The following is a 17,872-nucleotide window of genomic DNA, read 5'->3' on the forward strand; positions in this document are numbered from 1 at the left end:
CAGGGGCGTGTGATGTCCCCATGGGTGTTTAATTTGTTTATGGATAGGGTGGTTAGGGAGGTAAATGCAAGAGTTTTGGAGAGAGCAGTGAATATGCAGTCTGTTGGAGATGAGAGGGCCTGGAAAGTGAGTCAGTTGTTGTTTGCTGATGATACAGCACTGGTGGCTGATTTGAGTGAAAAACTGCAGAAGTTGGTGACTGAGTCTGGAAAAGTGTGTGAAAGGAGAAAGCTGAGAGTAAATGTGAATTAGAGTAAGGTTATTAAGATCAGTAGGGTTGAGGTATAAGTTAATTGGGATTAAGTTTGAATGGAGAAAAATTGGAGGAAGTGAAATGTTTTAGATATCTGGGAGTAGACTTGGCAGCAAATGGAACCATGTAAACAGAAGTGAGTTGCAGGATGGGGGAGGGGGCAAAGATTTTGGGAGTGATGAAGAATGTATGGAAGGAGAGAATGATATTTCGGAGAGCAAAAATGGGTATGTTTCAAGGAATGGTAGTTCCAGCAATGTTATGTGGTTGCAAGGCATGGGCTATACATATGGTTGTATGGAGGAGGGTGGATGTGTTGGAAATGAAATGTTTGAGGACAATATTTGGTGTGAGGTGGTTTGATCGAGGAAGTAATGAAAGGGTAAGAGAGCTGTGTGGAAGTAAAAAGAGAGTGATTGAGAGAGCAGAAGAGGTTGTGTTAAAATGGTTTGGAGATATGGAGAGAATGTGTGAGGAAAGACTGACAAAGAGGATGATATATGTGTCAGAGATGGAAGGAACAAGGAAAAAGAGGAGACCAAATTGAAGATGGAAGGATGGAATGAAAGAGATTTTGAACATTCTTGGCTTGAACATACAGGAGGGTGAGAGGCATGCAAGAAACAGAGTGAATTGGAACGATGTGGTATTGGGAGTCAATGTGCTGTCAATGAACTGAACCAGGGCATGTGAAATGTCTGGGGTACACCACGGAAAGGCTGTGGGGCTCATATAAGGATAGGGAGCTGTGGTTTCAGTGCTTTACACATGACAGCTACAGACTGAGTGTGAGCGAATGTGGCCATTTTTGTCTATTTTCCTGGCACTGCCTCGCTGAAGCAGAGAGTAGCGATGCTGTTTCCTGTGGGATGGGGTGGCTCTAGGAATGGATGAAGGGAAGCAAGTATGAATATGTACATTTGTATGTATGTATGTCTGTGTATGTATACGTATGTATATGCGTATATGGTGATATGTCATGTACAGGCATTTATTTATTATACTTTGTCGCTATCTCTTCCATTAGCGAGGTAGCACAAGGAAACATGAAAGAATGGCCCAAACCACCCACATACAAATGTATATACATACATGTCCACACACGGACATACACATACCTATACATTTTAACGTATACATACATATACATACAAAGACATATACATATACACACGTACATAATTCATACTTGTTGCCCTTATTCATTCCTGTCGCCACCCCACCACACATGAAATGACAACCCCCTCTGCCCACACGCATGAGAAGCAGCACTAGGAAAAGTCAACAAAGGGTACATTCGTTCACACTCAGTCTCTAGCTGTCATGTATAATGCATCGAAACTACAGCTCCCTTCCCACATCCTGGCCCCACAAAACTTTCCTTGGTTTATCCCAGATGCTTCACATGCCCTGGACCAATCCATTGACAGCATGTCGACCCCAGTATACCACATCGTTCCAATTCACTCTACTCCTTGCAAGCATTTCACCCTCCTGCATGTTCTGGCCCTGATCACTCAAAATCTTTTTCACTCCATCCTTCCACCTCTGACACATATATCCTCTTTGTCAATCTTTCCTCACTCATTCTCTACATGTGACCAAACCATTTCAAAACACCCTCTTCTGCTCTCTCAAACACACTCTTTTTATTACCACACATCTCTCTTACCCTTTCATTACTTACTCGATCAAACCACCTCACACCATATACTGTCCTCAAACTTCTCATTTCCAACACATCTACGATCCTCCGCACAACCCTATCTATATCCCATGCCTCGCAACCATACAACATTTTTGGAACCACTATTCCTTCAAACATACCCATTTTTGCTTTCCAAGACAATATTCTCGACTTCCACACATTTTTCAATGCTCCCAGAACTTTCTCTCCCTCTCCCACCCTGTGATTCACTTCAACTTCCATGGTTCTATCCGCTGCCAAATCCACTCCCAGATATTTCATTCAAACTTACCTACCAATTGACTTGTCCCTCAACCCTACTGTACCTAATAACCTTGCTCTTATTCACAATAATCTCAGCTTTCTTCTTTCACACACTTTGCCAAACTCAATCACCAGCTTCTGCAGTTTCTCACACGAATCAGCCACCAGCGCTGTATTATCAGCGAACAACAATTGACTCACTTCCCAAGCTCTCTCATCCACAACAGACTGCATACTTGCCCCCTCTCTCCAAAACTCTTGCATTCACCTCCCTAACAACCCCATCCATAAACAAATTAAACAAACATTGAGACATCACGCATCCCTGCCGCAAACCGACATTCACTGAGAACCAATCACTTTCCTCTCTTCCTACACGTACACATGCCTTACATCCTCAATAAAAACTTTTCACTGCTTCTAACAGCTTGCCTTCCACACCATATATTCTTAATACCTTCCACAGAGCATCTCTATCAACTCTATCATATGCCTTCTCCAGATCCATAAATGCTACATACAAATCCATTTGCTTTTCTAAGTATTTCTCACATACATTCTTCAAAGCAAACACCTGATCCACACATCCTCTACCACTTCTGAAACCACACTGCTCTTCCCCAGTCTGATGCTCTGTACATGCCTTCACCCTCTCAATCAATACCCTCCCATATAATTTCCCCAGAATACTCAACAAACTTATACCTCTGTAATTTGAGCACTCACCTTTATCCCCTTTGCCTTTGTACAATGGCACTATGCAAGCATTCCGCTAATCCTCAGGCACCTCACCATGAGTCATACATACATTAAATAACCTTACCAACCAGTCAACAATAGTCATCCCTTTTTTAATAAATTCCACTGCAATACCATCCAAACCCGCTGACTTGCCAGCTTTCATCTTCTGCACAGCTTTTACTGCCTCTTCTCTGTTTACCAAATCATTTTCCCTAACCCTCTCACTTTGCACACCACCTCAACCAAAACACCCTATATCTGCCACTCTATCATCAAATGCATTCAACAAACCTTCAAAATACTCACTCCATCTCCTTCTCACATCACCACTACTTGTTATCAACTCCCCATTAGCCCCCTTCACTGAAGTTCCCATTTGTTCCCTTGTCTTACGCACTTTATTTACCTCCTTCCAAGACATCTTTTTATTTTCCCTAAAATTTAATGATACTCTCTCACCCCAACTCTCATTTGCCCTCTTTTTCATCTCTTGCACCTTTCTCTTGACCTCCAGCCTCTTTCTTTTATACATCTCGCAGTCATTTGCACTACTTCCCTGCAAAACCCATCCAAATGCCTCTCTCTTCTTTCATCTCTTTCAACAATAATCTTACTTCTTCATCCCACCACTCACTACCCTTTCTAATCTGTGAAGTTATAATCTAGTAAAGATAGCGTATTAGTCCCTCACATTCTAGTATGCTCCTTGACATGCTGGTATAGGAAATTTTCCTATGTATACCCTTAAAACTTGTGTTTCCATGATTTATCACCATGAAAATTCAAATTCCTCTCTTTATAAATAAGATCCCCCATTATCAATACTTTACCATCTCTAGGAAGTGAGTTTTACTTCTTCATGTACTATCCCAATTTTTCCTTCCCTTTTATCATCGCAAGAAAGCTCTAGCATATGCACATAATATCCTCTGGCGAAAAGGTCTAGATTATGGCTTCATTCCTGAGAGTTTGAAACTGACACAAATTGCCCCACTCCAAAAAGTTGGAAACAAAGCAATCACAAAAAACAATCAACCGATAGCATTAACATCAAGCATCATTAAAATCTTCAAATAAGTCCTAAGAGGCAAGCTGACTGAATCTATGGAAGTGAACAAGTTGCATAACCCAGGACAACATGGTTTCAAGATGGGAAGATCTTGCTTCTCTCATCTGCTTGACCATTATAATAGGATTGTTGAAACTGGAAAACAAAGAAAATGCAGACATTATTTAAACAGACTTTGCAAAAGTATTTGACAAATGGGACCATGGAGTCTTAGCACACAAAATGAAGAAAATGGGAATAACAAGAAAAAATGGGATATGGATATGCAACTTTTTAACTAACAGATCATAGCATAAAATTGTAAACCATGTCACCTCCAGTGCCTCTATAAGAAAAAGTTCAATACCCCAAAGAATTGTACTAGCACTCCTATTCCTCATTCATGCATCTGATGTTGATGCACATACAATCCATAGTTCCATACCCTTTCCACATCATACAAGTAAGAAACCTACATTAAGAGAGACATAAACAAAGTCTTTAATTGGGAAACCAGGAGTAACTTGCTTTTCAATGGAGATAAATTTCAAATCCTTTGGTATAAAGAAAATGAAGATATCAAAAACAACATAGAATACCACACAGACATAGATGCTGTCAAAAAAACAGATGAATAATGTGAAAGACCTTGGAGTAATAATGTCTAACAATCTAAGATTCAGCAAACACAACAAAACAATGTTTGCCCCATGCAGAAGGATGGCAGGCTGGATCCAGTGGACTAGGGTCCACAAGAGAAGGAAAACTGATGATTATATTGATCAATGTACTAATTCTTTCACAGACTGAATATTGTTGTGCTCTGACATCACCCTAAAAGGCAGGTGAAAATGCAAATTTAGAAAGTGTCCATAGATAGAATGTAAGAAAGTAAATTCTCGATTAATATGGGTAAAATTGAAAGTTGATGGAGAGAGGTGGGTGATTATTGGTGCATATGCACCTGGGCATGAGAAGAAAGATCATGAGAGGCAAGTGTTTTGGGAGCAGCTGAATGAGTGTGTTAGCGGTTTTGATGCACGAAACCGGGTTATAGTGATGGGTGATTTGAATGCAAAGGTGAGTAATGTGGCAGTTGAGGGAATAATTGGTATGCATGGGGTGTTCAGTGTTGTAAATGGAAATGGTGAAGAGCTTGTAGATTTATGTGCTGAAAAAGGACTGATGATTGGGAATACCTGGTTTAAAAAGCGAGATATACATAAGTATACTTATGTAAGTAGGAGAGATGGCCAGGGAGCGTTATTGGATTACGTGTTAATTGACAGGCGTGCGAAAGAGAGACTTTTGGATGTTAATGTGCTGAGAGGTGCAACTGGAGGGATGTCTGATCATTATCTTGTGGAGGCTAAGGTGAAGATTAGTATGGGTTTTCAGAAAAGAGGAGTGAATGTTGGGGTGAAGAAGGTGGTGAGAGTAAGTGAGCTTGGGAAGGAGACCTGTGTGGGGAAGTACCAGGAGAGACTGTGTACAAAATGGAAAAAGGTGAGAACAATGGAAGTAAGGGGAGTGGGGGAGGAATGGGATGTATTTAGGGAATCAGTGATGGATTGCGCAAAAGATGCTTGTGGCATGAGAAGAGTGGGAGGTGGGCTGTTTAGAAAGGGTAGTGAGTGGTGGGATGAAGAAGTAAGAGTATTAGTGAAAGAGAAGAGAGAGGCATTTGGACGATTTTTGCAGGGAAAAAATGCAATTGAGTGGGAGAAGTATAAAAGAAAGAGACAGGAGGTCAAGAGAAAGGTGCAAGAGGTGAAAAAAAGGGCAAATGAGAGTTGGGATGAGAGACTATCAGTAAATTTTAGGGAGAATAAAAAGATGTTCTGGAAGGAGGTAAATAGGGTGCGTAAGACAAGGGAGCAAATGGGAACTTCAGTGAAGGGCGTAAATGGGGAGGTGATAACAAGTAGTGGTGATGTGAGAAGGAGATGGAATGAGTATTTTGAAGGTTTGTTGAATGTGTCTGATGACAGAGTGGCAGATATAGGGTGTTTTGGTCGAGGTGGTGTGCAAAGTGAGAGGGTTAGGGAAAATGATTTGGTAAACAGAGAAGAGGTAGTAAAAGCTTTGCGGAAGATGAAAGCCGGCAAGGCAGCAGGTTTGGATGGTATTGCAGTGGAATTTATTAAAAAAGGGGGTGACTGTATTGTTGACTGGTTGGTAAGGTTATTTAATGTATGTATGACTCATGGTGAGGTGCCTGAGGATTGGCGGAATGCGTGCATAGTGCCATTGTACAAAGGCAAAGGGGATAAGAGTGAGTGCTCAAATTACAGAGGTATAAGTTTGTTGAGTATTCCTGGTAAATTATATGGGAGGGTATTGATTGAGAGGGTGAAGGCATGTACAGAGCATCAGATTGGGGAAGAGCAGTGCGGTTTCAGAAGTGGTAGAGGATGTGTGGATCAGGTGTTTGCTTTGAAGAATGTATGTGAGAAATACTTAGAAAAGCAAATGGATTTGTATGTAGCATTTATGGATCTGGAGAAGGCATATGATAGAGTTGATAGAGATGCTCTGTGGAAGGTATTAAGAATATATGGTGTGGGAGGCAAGTTGTTAGAAGCAGTGAAAAGTTTTTATCGAGGATGTAAGGCATGTGTACGTGTAGGAAGAGAGGAAAGTGATTGGTTCTCAGTGAATGTAGGTTTGCGGCAGGGGTGTGTGATGTCTCCATGGTTGTTTAATTTGTTTATGGATGGGGTTGTTAGGGAGGTAAATGCAAGAGTCCTGGAAAGAGGGGCAAGTATGAAGTCTGTTGGGGATGAGAGAACTTGGGAAGTGAGTCAGTTGTTGTTCGCTGATGATACAGCGCTGGTGGCTGATTCATGTGAGAAACTGCAGAAGCTGGTGACTGAGTTTGGTAAAGTGTGTGGAAGAAGAAAGTTAAGAGTAAACGTGAATAAGAGCAAGGTTATTAGGTACAGTAGGGTTGAGGGTCAAGTCAATTGGGAGGTGAGTTTGAATGGAGAAAAACTGGAGGAAGTGAAGTGTTTTAGATATCTGGGAGTGGATCTGTCAGCGGATGGAACCATGGAAGCGGAAGTGGATCATAGGGTGGGGGAGGGGGCGAAAATTTTGGGAGCCTTGAAAAATGTGTGGGTCGAGAACATTATCTCGGAAAGCAAAAATGGGTATGTTTGAAGGAATAGTGGTTCCAACAATGTTGTATGGTTGCGAGGCGTGGGCTATGGATAGAGTTGTGCGCAGGAGGATGGATGTGCTGGAAATGAGATGTTTGAGGACAATGTGTGGTGTGAGGTGGTTTGATCGAGTAAGTAACGTAAGGGTAAGAGAGATGTGTGGAAATAAAAAGAGCGTGGTTGAGAGAGCAGAAGAGGGTGTTTTGAAATGGTTTGGGCACATGGAGAGAATGAGTGAGGAAAGATTGACCAAGAGGATATATGTGTCAGAGGTGGAGGGAACGAGGAGAAGAGGGAGACCAAATTGGAGGTGGAAAGATGGAGTGAAAAAGATTTTGTGTGATCGGGGCCTGAACATGCAGGAGGGTGTAAGGAGGGCAAGGAATAGAGTGAATTGGAGCGATGTGGTATACAGGGGTTGACGTGCTGTCAGTGGAGTGAATCAAGGCATGTGAGGCGTCTGGGGTGGACCATGGAAAGCTGTGTAGGTATGTATATTTGCGTGTGTGGACATGTGTATGTACATGTGTATGGGGGGGGGGGGGGGTTGGGCCATTTCTTTCGTCTGTTTCCTTGCGCTACCTCGCAAACGCGGGAGACAACGACAAAGTATAAAAAAAAAAAAAAAAAAAAAAAAACATCTCAATGTATACATATATATACACACACAGACATATACAAAAACACATGTACATAATTCATACTGTCTGCCTTTATTCATTCCCATCGCTACCCTGCCACACATGAAATAACAACCCCCTCCCCCCGCATGTGCGTTAGGTAGCGCTAGGAAAAGACAACAAAGGCCACATTCGTTCACACTCATTCTCTAGCTGTCATGCAATAATGCACCGAAACCACAGCTCCCTTTCCACATCCAGGCCCCACAGAACTTTCCATGGTTTACCCCAGACGCTTCACATGCCCTGGTTCAATCCATTGACAGCACGTTGACCCACAGTATACCACATCATTTCAATTCACTCTATTCCTTGCACGCCTTTCACCCTCCTGCATGTTCAGGCCCCGATCACTCAAAATCTTTTACACTCCATCTTTCCACCTCCAATTTGGTCTCACACTTCTCCTCGCTCCCTCCACCTCTGACGCCTATATCCTCTTTGTCAATCTTTCCTCACTCATTCTCTCCATGTGACCAAACCATTTCAAAACACCCTCTTCTGCTCCCTCAACCACACTCTTTTCATTACCACACATCTCTCTTACCCTATTATTACTTACTCGATCAAACCACCTCACACCACATATTGTCCTCAAACATTTCATTTCCAGCACATCCACCCTCCTCCGCACAACTCTATCTAATAGCCCACACCTCCCAACCATATAACATTGTTGGAACCACTATTCCTTCAAACATACCCATTTTTGCTTTCTGAGATAATGTTCTCAACTTCCACACATTCTTCAATGCTCCCAGAACTTTTGCCCCCTCCCCCACCCCATGATTCACTTCTGCTTCCATGGTTCCATCCACTGCCAAATCCACTCACAGATATCTAAAACACTTCACTTAATCCAGTTTTTCTCCATTCAAACTTACCTCCCAACTGACTTGTCCCTCAACCCTACTGTACCTAATAACCTTGCTCTTATTCACATTTACTCTCAGCTTTCTTCTTTCACACACTTTACTAAACTCAGTCACCAGCTTCTGCAATTTCTCACACGAATCAGCCACCACCGCTGTATCATCAGCGAACAACAACTGACTCACTTCCCAAGCTCTCTCCTCCACAACAGACTGCATACTTGCCCCTCTTTCCAAAACTCTTGCATTTATCTCTCTAACAACCCCATTCATAAACAAATTAAACAACCATGGAGACATCACATACCCCTGCTGCAATCCTACATTCACTGAGAACCAATCATCACTTTCCTCTCTTCCTACATGTACACATGCCTTACATCCTCGATAAAAACTTCTCACTGCTTCTAACAACTTGCCTCCCATATACCATATATTCTTAATACCTTCCACAGAGCATCTCTATCAACTCTATCATATGCCTTCTCCAGATCCATAAATGCTACATACAAATCCATTTGCTTTTCAAAGAATTTCTCACATACATTCTTCAAAGTAAACACCTGATCCACACATCCTCTACCACTTCTGAAACCACACTGCTCTTCCCCAATCTGATGCTCTGTACATGCCTTCACCCTCTCGATCAATACCCTCTCATATAATCTGAATGCAAACGTGAGTAATGTGGCAGTTGAGGGAATAATTGGTGTACATGGGGTGTTCAGTGTTGTAAATGGAAATGGTGAAGAGCTTGTAGATTTAAGTGCTGAAAAAGGACTGGTGATTGGGAATACCTGGTTTAAAAAGAGAGATATACATAAGTATACGTATGTAAGTACGAGAGGTGGCCAGAGAGTGTTATTGGATTATGTGTTAATTGATAGGTACGCGAAAGAGAGACTTTTGGATATTATTGTGCTGAAATTGCAACTGGAGGGACGTCTGATCATTATCTTGTGGAGGCGAAGGTGAAGATTTGTAGAGGTTTTCAGAAAAGAAAGAGAGAATGTTGGGGTGAGGAGAGTAGTGAGTAAGTGAGCTTGGGAAAGAGACTTGTGTGAGGAAGTACCATGAGAGAATGAGCACAGAATGGAAAAAGGTGACAACAAAGGACATAAGGGGAGTATAATCTGAATGCAAACGTGAGTAATGTGGCAGTTGAGGGAATAATTGGTGTACATGGGGTGTTCAGTGTTGTAAATGGAAATGGTGAAGAGCTTGTAGATTTAAGTGCTGAAAAAGGACTGGTGATTGGGAATACCTGGTTTAAAAAGAGAGATATACATAAGTATACGTATGTAAGTACGAGAGGTGGCCAGAGAGTGTTATTGGATTATGTGTTAATTGATAGGTACGCGAAAGAGAGACTTTTGGATATTAATGTGCTGAAATTGTAACTGGAGGGATGTCTGATCATTATCTTGTGGAGGCGAAGGTGAAGATTTGTAGAGGTTTTCAGAAAAGAAAGAGAGAATGTTGGGGTGAGGAGAGTAGTGAGTAAGTGAGCTTGGGAAAGAGACTTGTGTGAGGAAGTACCATGAGAGAATGAGCACAGAATGGAAAAAGGTGACAACAAAGGACATAAGGGGAGTGGGGGAGGAATGGGATGTATTTAGGGAAGCAGTGATGGCTTGTGCAAAAGATGCTTGTGGCATGAGAAGCGTGGGAGGTGGGCAGATTAGAAAGGGTAGTGAGTGGTGGGATGAAGAAGTAAGATTGTTAGTGAAAGAGAAGAGAAAGGCATTTGGACGATTTTCGCAGGGAAATAATGGAAATGACTGGGAGATGTATAAAAGAAAGAGGCTGGAGGTCAAGAGAAAGGTGCAAGAGCTGAAAAAGAGGGCAAATGAGAGTTGGGGTGAGAGAGTATCATTAAATTTTAGGGAGAATAAAAAGATAGTTTTGGAAGGAGGTAAATTTAGTGCATAAGACAAGGGAACAAATGGGAACTTCAGTGAAGGGGGCTAATGGGGAGGTGATAACAAGTAGTGGTGATGTGAGAAGGAGATGGAGTGAGTATTTTGAAGGTTTGTTGAATGCATTTGATGATAGAGTGGCAGATATAGGGTGTTTTGGTTGAGGTGGTGTGCAAAGTGAGAGTGTTAGGGAGAATGATTTGGTAAACAGAGAAGAGGTAGGAAAAGCTTTGCGGAAGATGAAAGCCGACAAGGCAGTGGGTTTAGATGGTATTGCAGTGGAATTTATTAAAAAAGGGGGTGATTGTATTGTTGACTGGTTGGTAAGGTTATCTAATGTATGTATGACTCATGGTGAGGTGCCTGAGGATTGGCGGAATGCTTGCATAGTGCCATTGTACAAAGGCAAAGGGGATAAAAAAAAGTGCTCAAATTACAGAGGTATAAGTTCGTTGAGTATATCATCATCTATACCTGGAAAATCCTCTAAGGTATGATGACGTGTGTGAACGTGTATGTATATACATGTGTATGGGGGTGGGATGGGCCATTTCTTTCGTCTGTTTCCTTGCGCTACTTCAAAAACACGGGAGACAGCGCCAAAGCAAAATAAAAAAAATAAAAAAATATGATTCCCAACTTCAATTCAGAACTAGCATCCTAGTGATGATAGGCATGAAAAAACTTCCAAAATACTACTTCTGATATCCAAAGGTGTGATATGCACAAAAAAGACAGAACACCTTAAACATCCAGGCCCAAGATTCCTCAACTCCTTGCAATCTACCATCAAAAACAGTATGGGATGCATGATTGAGAAATCTATATGCCCTACAATAAGAAAAGAATTGCTATATGGAAAGGATGTCTTTACTTATAAACAGTTTATCTTACTTTTACCAATATCTTCTGACTAACCTGTTACAAAGAATGATACAGCTTCCAAGACATCTGAAACCTGCTTGCTGCCCATTAGTTGACACACCACTGGAAGGCCTTCATGAATCAATTTTGCAAAGCCAATGCAATCCTGGTGAAATTAAACATAACAGAATTAACAAACCAAAGATACACTGCCAAATGTCTAGTTCCATAAATCAGAGCTAACACATTAATCTATAAAATTTCATTTTGCTAGTTTTGTAAACAACAGTGATCATATATTCACCTTTAAACAAACCCTAACAAAAGTTCTTATATTAGTTACCCCATCTTATATTAAAAATATCAAAGAACACACATACATCATATAAGGGTATACAAATTCCCCAGGAATATTTTTATACATTATTCTTTCACTATACTTAACCACTATCTCCCGCATTTGTGAGGTAGTCCAAGGAAACAGACGAGGAATGGCCCAACCAACCCACACACACATGTATACAAATAAATGCCCTCACACGCACATATACATACATATACATTTCAACATATACATACACAGACATATACATATATACACATGCAAAAATATCCATACTTGCCACCTTCATCCATTCCCCTTGCCACCCTGCCACACATGAAATAGCATTCCCTTCCTCCCTCCAGTGAAGCAGTGCCAGAAACAGACAAAAAGGCCACATTCGTTCAAACTCAGTCTCTAGCTGTCATGTGTAATGCACTAAAACCACAGCTCCCTTTCCACATCCAGGCCCCACAGACCTTTCCATGGTTTACCCCAGATGCTTCACATGCCCTTTTTCAATCCATTGACAGCATGTCCACCCCAGTAAACCACATCGTTCCAATTCACTCTACTTCTTGCATGCCTTTCACCCTCCTGTATGTTCAGACCCCAATCACTCAAAATCTTTTTCACTCCATCCTTCCACCTCCAGTTTGGTCTCCCACTTCTCATTCTTCCCTCCACCTCTGACACATATATATCCCCTTTCTCAGTCTTTCCTTACTCATTCTATCCATGAGTCCAAACCATTTCAACACACCTTCTGCTCACTCAACCAAACTCTTTTTATTACCACACATCTCTCTTACCCTTTCATTACTTAATCAAACCACCTCACACCATATATTGTCCTTAAATATTCCATTTCCAACACATCCACCCTCCTCTGCACAACCCTATCTATAGCCCATGCCTTGCAACTATATAACATTGTTGGAACCACTATTCCTTCAAACATACCCATTTTTGATCTCTGAGATAATGTTCTTGCCTTCCACACATTCTTCAATGCTCCCAGAACATTCGCTTACTCCCCCGCCCTGTGACTCACTGCCACTTCAATGTTTCCATCCGCTGCTAAGTCAACTCCTAGATATTAAAACACTTCACTTCCTCCAGTTTTTCTTCATTCAAACTTACACCCCAATCAACTTGTCCCTCAACCCTACTGAACCTAATAACCTTGCTCTTCTTCACATTTACTCTCAACTTTCTTCTTTCACACACTTTACCAAACTCGGTCACCAGCTTCTGCAGTTTCTCACCCAAATCAGCCAACAGTGCTGTGTCATCAGCAAACAACAACTGACTCATTTCCCAAGCACTCTCATTCACAACAGACTGCATACTTGCTCCTTTCTCCAAAACTCTTGCATTCACCTCCCTAACAACCCCATCCATAAACAAATCAAACAACCATGGAGACATCACACAACCCTGCCACAAACTGATATTTACTGGGAACCAATCACTTTCCTCTCTTCCTTCTCATACACATGCCTTACATCTTTGGTAAAAACTTTTCACTGCTTCTAACAACTTACCTCCCACACCATATACTTTTAACACCTTCCACAAAGTATCTCTATCCACCCTATCATATGCCTTCTCCAGATCCATAAATGCTACATACAAATCCATCTGTTTTTCTAAGTATTTCTCACATACATTCTTCAAAGCAAACACCTGATCAACACATCCTTTACCACTTCTGAAACCACACTGTTCTTCCCTATTCTGATGCTCTGTATATGCCTTTACCCTCTCACTCAATACCCTCCCATATAATTTCCCAGGAATACTCAACAAACCTATGCCTCTGTAACTTAAACAGTCACCTTTATCCCCTTTGTCTTTGTCCAGTGGCACTATGCATGCATTCCGCCAATCCTCAGGCACTTCACCATGCACCATACATACAATGAACATCCTTACCAACCAATCAACAACACAGTCACCCCCTTTTTCATAAATTCCACTTCAATGCCATCCAAACCTGCCACCTTGCCAGCCTTCATCTTCTGCAAAGCTTTCACTATCTCTTCTCTGTTCACCAAACCATTCTCCCTGACCCCTTTCACTTCGCACACCACCCCAACCAAAACACCCTATACCTGCCAATCTATCATCAAACACATTAAACAAACCTTCAAAATATTCACTCCATCTCCTTCTCACTTTATCACTACTTGTTATTACCTTCCCATTTGCCCCCTTTACTGATGTTCCCATTTGTTCTCTTGTCTTACACACTTTATTTACATCCTTCCAAAACATCCTTTTATTCTCCCTAAAGTTTAATGATACCCTCTCACCCCAACTCTCATTTGCCCTCTTTTTCACCTCTTGCACCTTTCTCTTAACTTCTTGCCTCTTTCTTTTATACATCTCCCAGTCATTTACACTACTTCCCTGGAAAAATCGTCCAAATGCCTTTCTCTTCTCTTTCACTAACAATCTTACTTCTTCATCCCACCATTCACTACCCTTTCTAATCTGCCCACCTCCCACCTTTCTCATACCACATGCATCTTTTGCGCAAACTATCGCTGCTTCCCTAAATACATCCCATTCCTACCCCATTCCTCTTATATAATTTGCTCTCACCTTTTGCCATTCTGCACTCAGTCTCTCCTGGTATTTTCTCACATAAGTCTCCTTTCCAAGCACACTTACTCTTACCATTCTCTTCACCCCAACATTCTCTCTTCTTTTCTGAAAATCTCTACAAATCTTCACCTTCGCCTCCACAAGACAGTGATCAGACAACCCTCTAGCTGCCCCTCTCAGCACATTTACATCCAAAAGTCTCTTTTACATGCCTATCAATTAACACATTATCCAATAAAGCCCTTTGGCCATCTCTCCTACTCACATACATATACTTATGTATATCTCTCTTTTTAAACCAGGTATCCCCAATCACCAGTCCTTTTTCAGCACACAAATCTACAAACTCTTCACCATTTCCATCTACAATACTGAACACCACATGTACACCAATTATACCCTCAACTGCCACATTACTCGCCTTTGCATTCAAATCACCCATCACTATAACCAGGTCTCGTGTATCAAAGCTGCTAGTACACTCATTCAGCTGCTCCCAAAACACTTGCCTCTCATGATCTTTCTTCTCATGAACAGGTGTATAGGCACCAATAATCACCCATTTCTCTCCATCCACTTTCAGTTATACCCATATCAATCTTGAGTTTACATTCTTACACTCTATCACATACTCCCACAACTCATGCGTCAGGAGGAGTGCTACTCCTTCCTTTGCTCTTGTCCTCTCATTAACTCCTGACTTTACTCCCATAATCTTCCCAAACCACTCTTCCCCTTTACCCTTGAGCTTTGTTTCACTCAAAGCCAAAACATCAAGGTTCCTTTCTTCAAACATACTACCTATCTCCTTTTTTCTCATCTTGGTTACATCCACACACATATAAACACCCCAATCTGAGCCTTCGAGTTGGATGAGCACTCCTAACATGACTTCTTCTTCTGTTTCCCCTTTTAAAAAGTAAAATACAAGGAGGGGAGGGTTTCCAGCCCCCAGTCCCACCCCCTTCAGTTGCCTTCTACCACATGCAGGGGATACGTGGGAAGTATTCTTTCTCCACTATCCACAGGGATATTCATAAAATTATATACATCACCAAGGCTAATAACTTGGTTATACATATCATATTCTGTAAAACCACACCATAAGACCAGGTATGATTATTCAAGAAAGTCATTTCACTCTGAGGCACAGATGTAATTCATAATATCAGTGCTTCCAAAACCCAACGACTGATCATTTCCCTCTTTAAATCTCCCTTTTGCCTTATTTCATCATAAGATTCTGCTGTTCTACCCTTCAACTGTATCATTAAATCTGACCTCAATTTAATCTATGATCTCTTCTGGAAACATTTTATCATCAAAATATGCATACAGATTTTCTGTGCTTTGCACATGACCTGAATGGGCAGTTTCACTCACAACTGTTAAATCTTTTTACAACACTTTCAGGGAACTCAGGGTGGGATTCACTCATAAGCAGTAGACAACCGTGAATTTGAGAGGGTTGAGTTAAGCTAAAGAGCATCTACTCCTTCCAACTAACACTCCACCATTAATCAACACCCTCTCATCTCCTTCCACTCAAGTCAATATTAAAAGTTTGTACCTAAGGCTACATAAATTTTCAAATTTTATCATTCTCATTCCAATTAATGTGTTCATAATCACTATCTCTATTTATTATCATTGTTCTATCCCTAATCTAACTGGACAAATCAAGTGCATACAGCCTCTGCCATATCACTCATACACATCCTTAACATGTGTCCAGCATGTTAAAGGTCAAGTATAGTGGCTCCAATAATACAGAGGACTGATTCATCTTAATACAGAGTACTGCTCTCACATTTGGGGTGGTTTTAGCTCTGCATTCTTACTTGACAGAGGTGAGTCGAAAGTGGTCCAATTTATAAAATGCCCCAGGTTATCTTCCAAACTTGACCCCCTTGCTCTATGCCATAATGTTGGTTCACTTTCCCCTCTTCTATAAGTATTACTTTGGTTTTTGCTCTCGAGAGCTGGCTGCTTGTGTGCCCACACCACTAGTTAGAACACAAAATACTCAGCAAGCTGCTGCATCACATGATTATTGTGTGGCCATCGGCATTTCAAGGGTGGGCCGTTTTGATAACTGCTTCTTTCCCTACACACTGAAGTCTTGGAACTCTCTACCTTCTCATTCTAAAAGACAGATTTATTCTACTTTCTCCAAAATTTGTAAATATTTTCCTTTGTCTTTTCTTTTACCCTTTCATAACTCTCTTTATATTTCAATTAAGGCCCAGACATGATGTAGACTTTTCGTCCATGTCTGGAGCCTTTAAAAGAAAAAAAGCAGTCAATCAACTGGTCATAAACAAAATTTCAAGTTTTGGTGCATCAAATGATTATTGTGTGACCATCGGCAACCTAAGGGTGGGCCGTTCTGATAACTGCTTCTTTCCCTACACAGCGAAGTCTTGGAACTCTCTACCCTCTCATTTCAAAAGACAGGTTTATTTTACTTCCTCCAAAATTTGTAAATATTTTCACTTGTCTTTTCTTTTTCCCTTTCATATTTCTAAATTTCAATCAAGACCCAGATTTTATTTGGACTTTTTGTTCATGACTGGAGCCTTAAAAAAAAAAAAACTTGTAAAATTATAGCAAGGTCAACCAACTGGTCATAAACAAAAATTCAAGTTTTGGAAAATCAAATGAAAAGGCCAAACTTAAAATAAGATAAAAATTACATCTATCTATGTGGTATCCATATATTTAGACAATATCAGTGCTTCCAAAACTCAATACTTTCTCATTCCTCATTTTAAACCTCTTCTCTTTGTTGCTTCTTCAGAAGACTCTGCTCTTCAACTCCAAAACTGCATCAATATAAAGCATGGTCACGATATAGTGCATTTCAATATAACATTTCAATACAATGTGGGTACCTAAATTTCAACTTCAATTTTCATTATAACAATAGCTGTCACAGTGTAATGATATAATACTAGCCCATCCAGCTACATGCCATGAGGTGCCAGTGATGCACATGCCATGCTAACCACCACATCAAGTCTCTGCAAGCATTAAAGAGTAAGGATGCATCATTTCCCACTCACAAATTTCTAAACTTATGCCCACTTGAACTAGTCAACGTTATGCCTAAGCATCTAGCTTGTACATGGAGAATACTAAGATTGCATTCAAGTACAAGGACAAGAATATGATTGGTAAGCTATTCACAATATATCTTAGACTGAAGCTGAATCATGCTCTTCAGGTCTATTCCGTGCACCTCAACTAACCGAGATATGACTGAAAAGTCAGAGTGAAGAGTATCCTGGATGAAAGCAGAATTAAGATGGCTACAATGAAAGGCTGAAAGCAATACAGCAGCCATCCATCTTAGAGGAGAGAAGAGTGAGGGATGACCTGAGAATAGCATTTAAGTTCCTTAATCAACTGGATCATGTTTACAATTTTTCACAAGGTGCTGTATGTA

The 17,872-nt window shown here is 40.9% G+C and overlaps 1 protein-coding gene across 1 annotated transcript in view; it reads right to left on the reverse strand.

Moving 5' to 3' along the window:
• Nucleotides 1-17,872, reverse strand: part of LOC139755260 (condensin complex subunit 1-like) — a 549,693-nt gene that overhangs the window by 305,823 nt on the left and 225,998 nt on the right. Inside the window, exon 13 of the mRNA XM_071673408.1 lies at nucleotides 11,544-11,655. Within this exon, the coding sequence (XP_071529509.1) occupies nucleotides 11,544-11,655 (112 nt within the window). The remainder of the gene's footprint in view (nucleotides 1-11,543; nucleotides 11,656-17,872) is intronic.

The sequence above is a fragment of the Panulirus ornatus genome, chromosome 1 (genome assembly GCF_036320965.1).
Source record: "Panulirus ornatus isolate Po-2019 chromosome 1, ASM3632096v1, whole genome shotgun sequence".
NCBI classification, from domain to species: domain Eukaryota; kingdom Metazoa; phylum Arthropoda; class Malacostraca; order Decapoda; family Palinuridae; genus Panulirus; species Panulirus ornatus.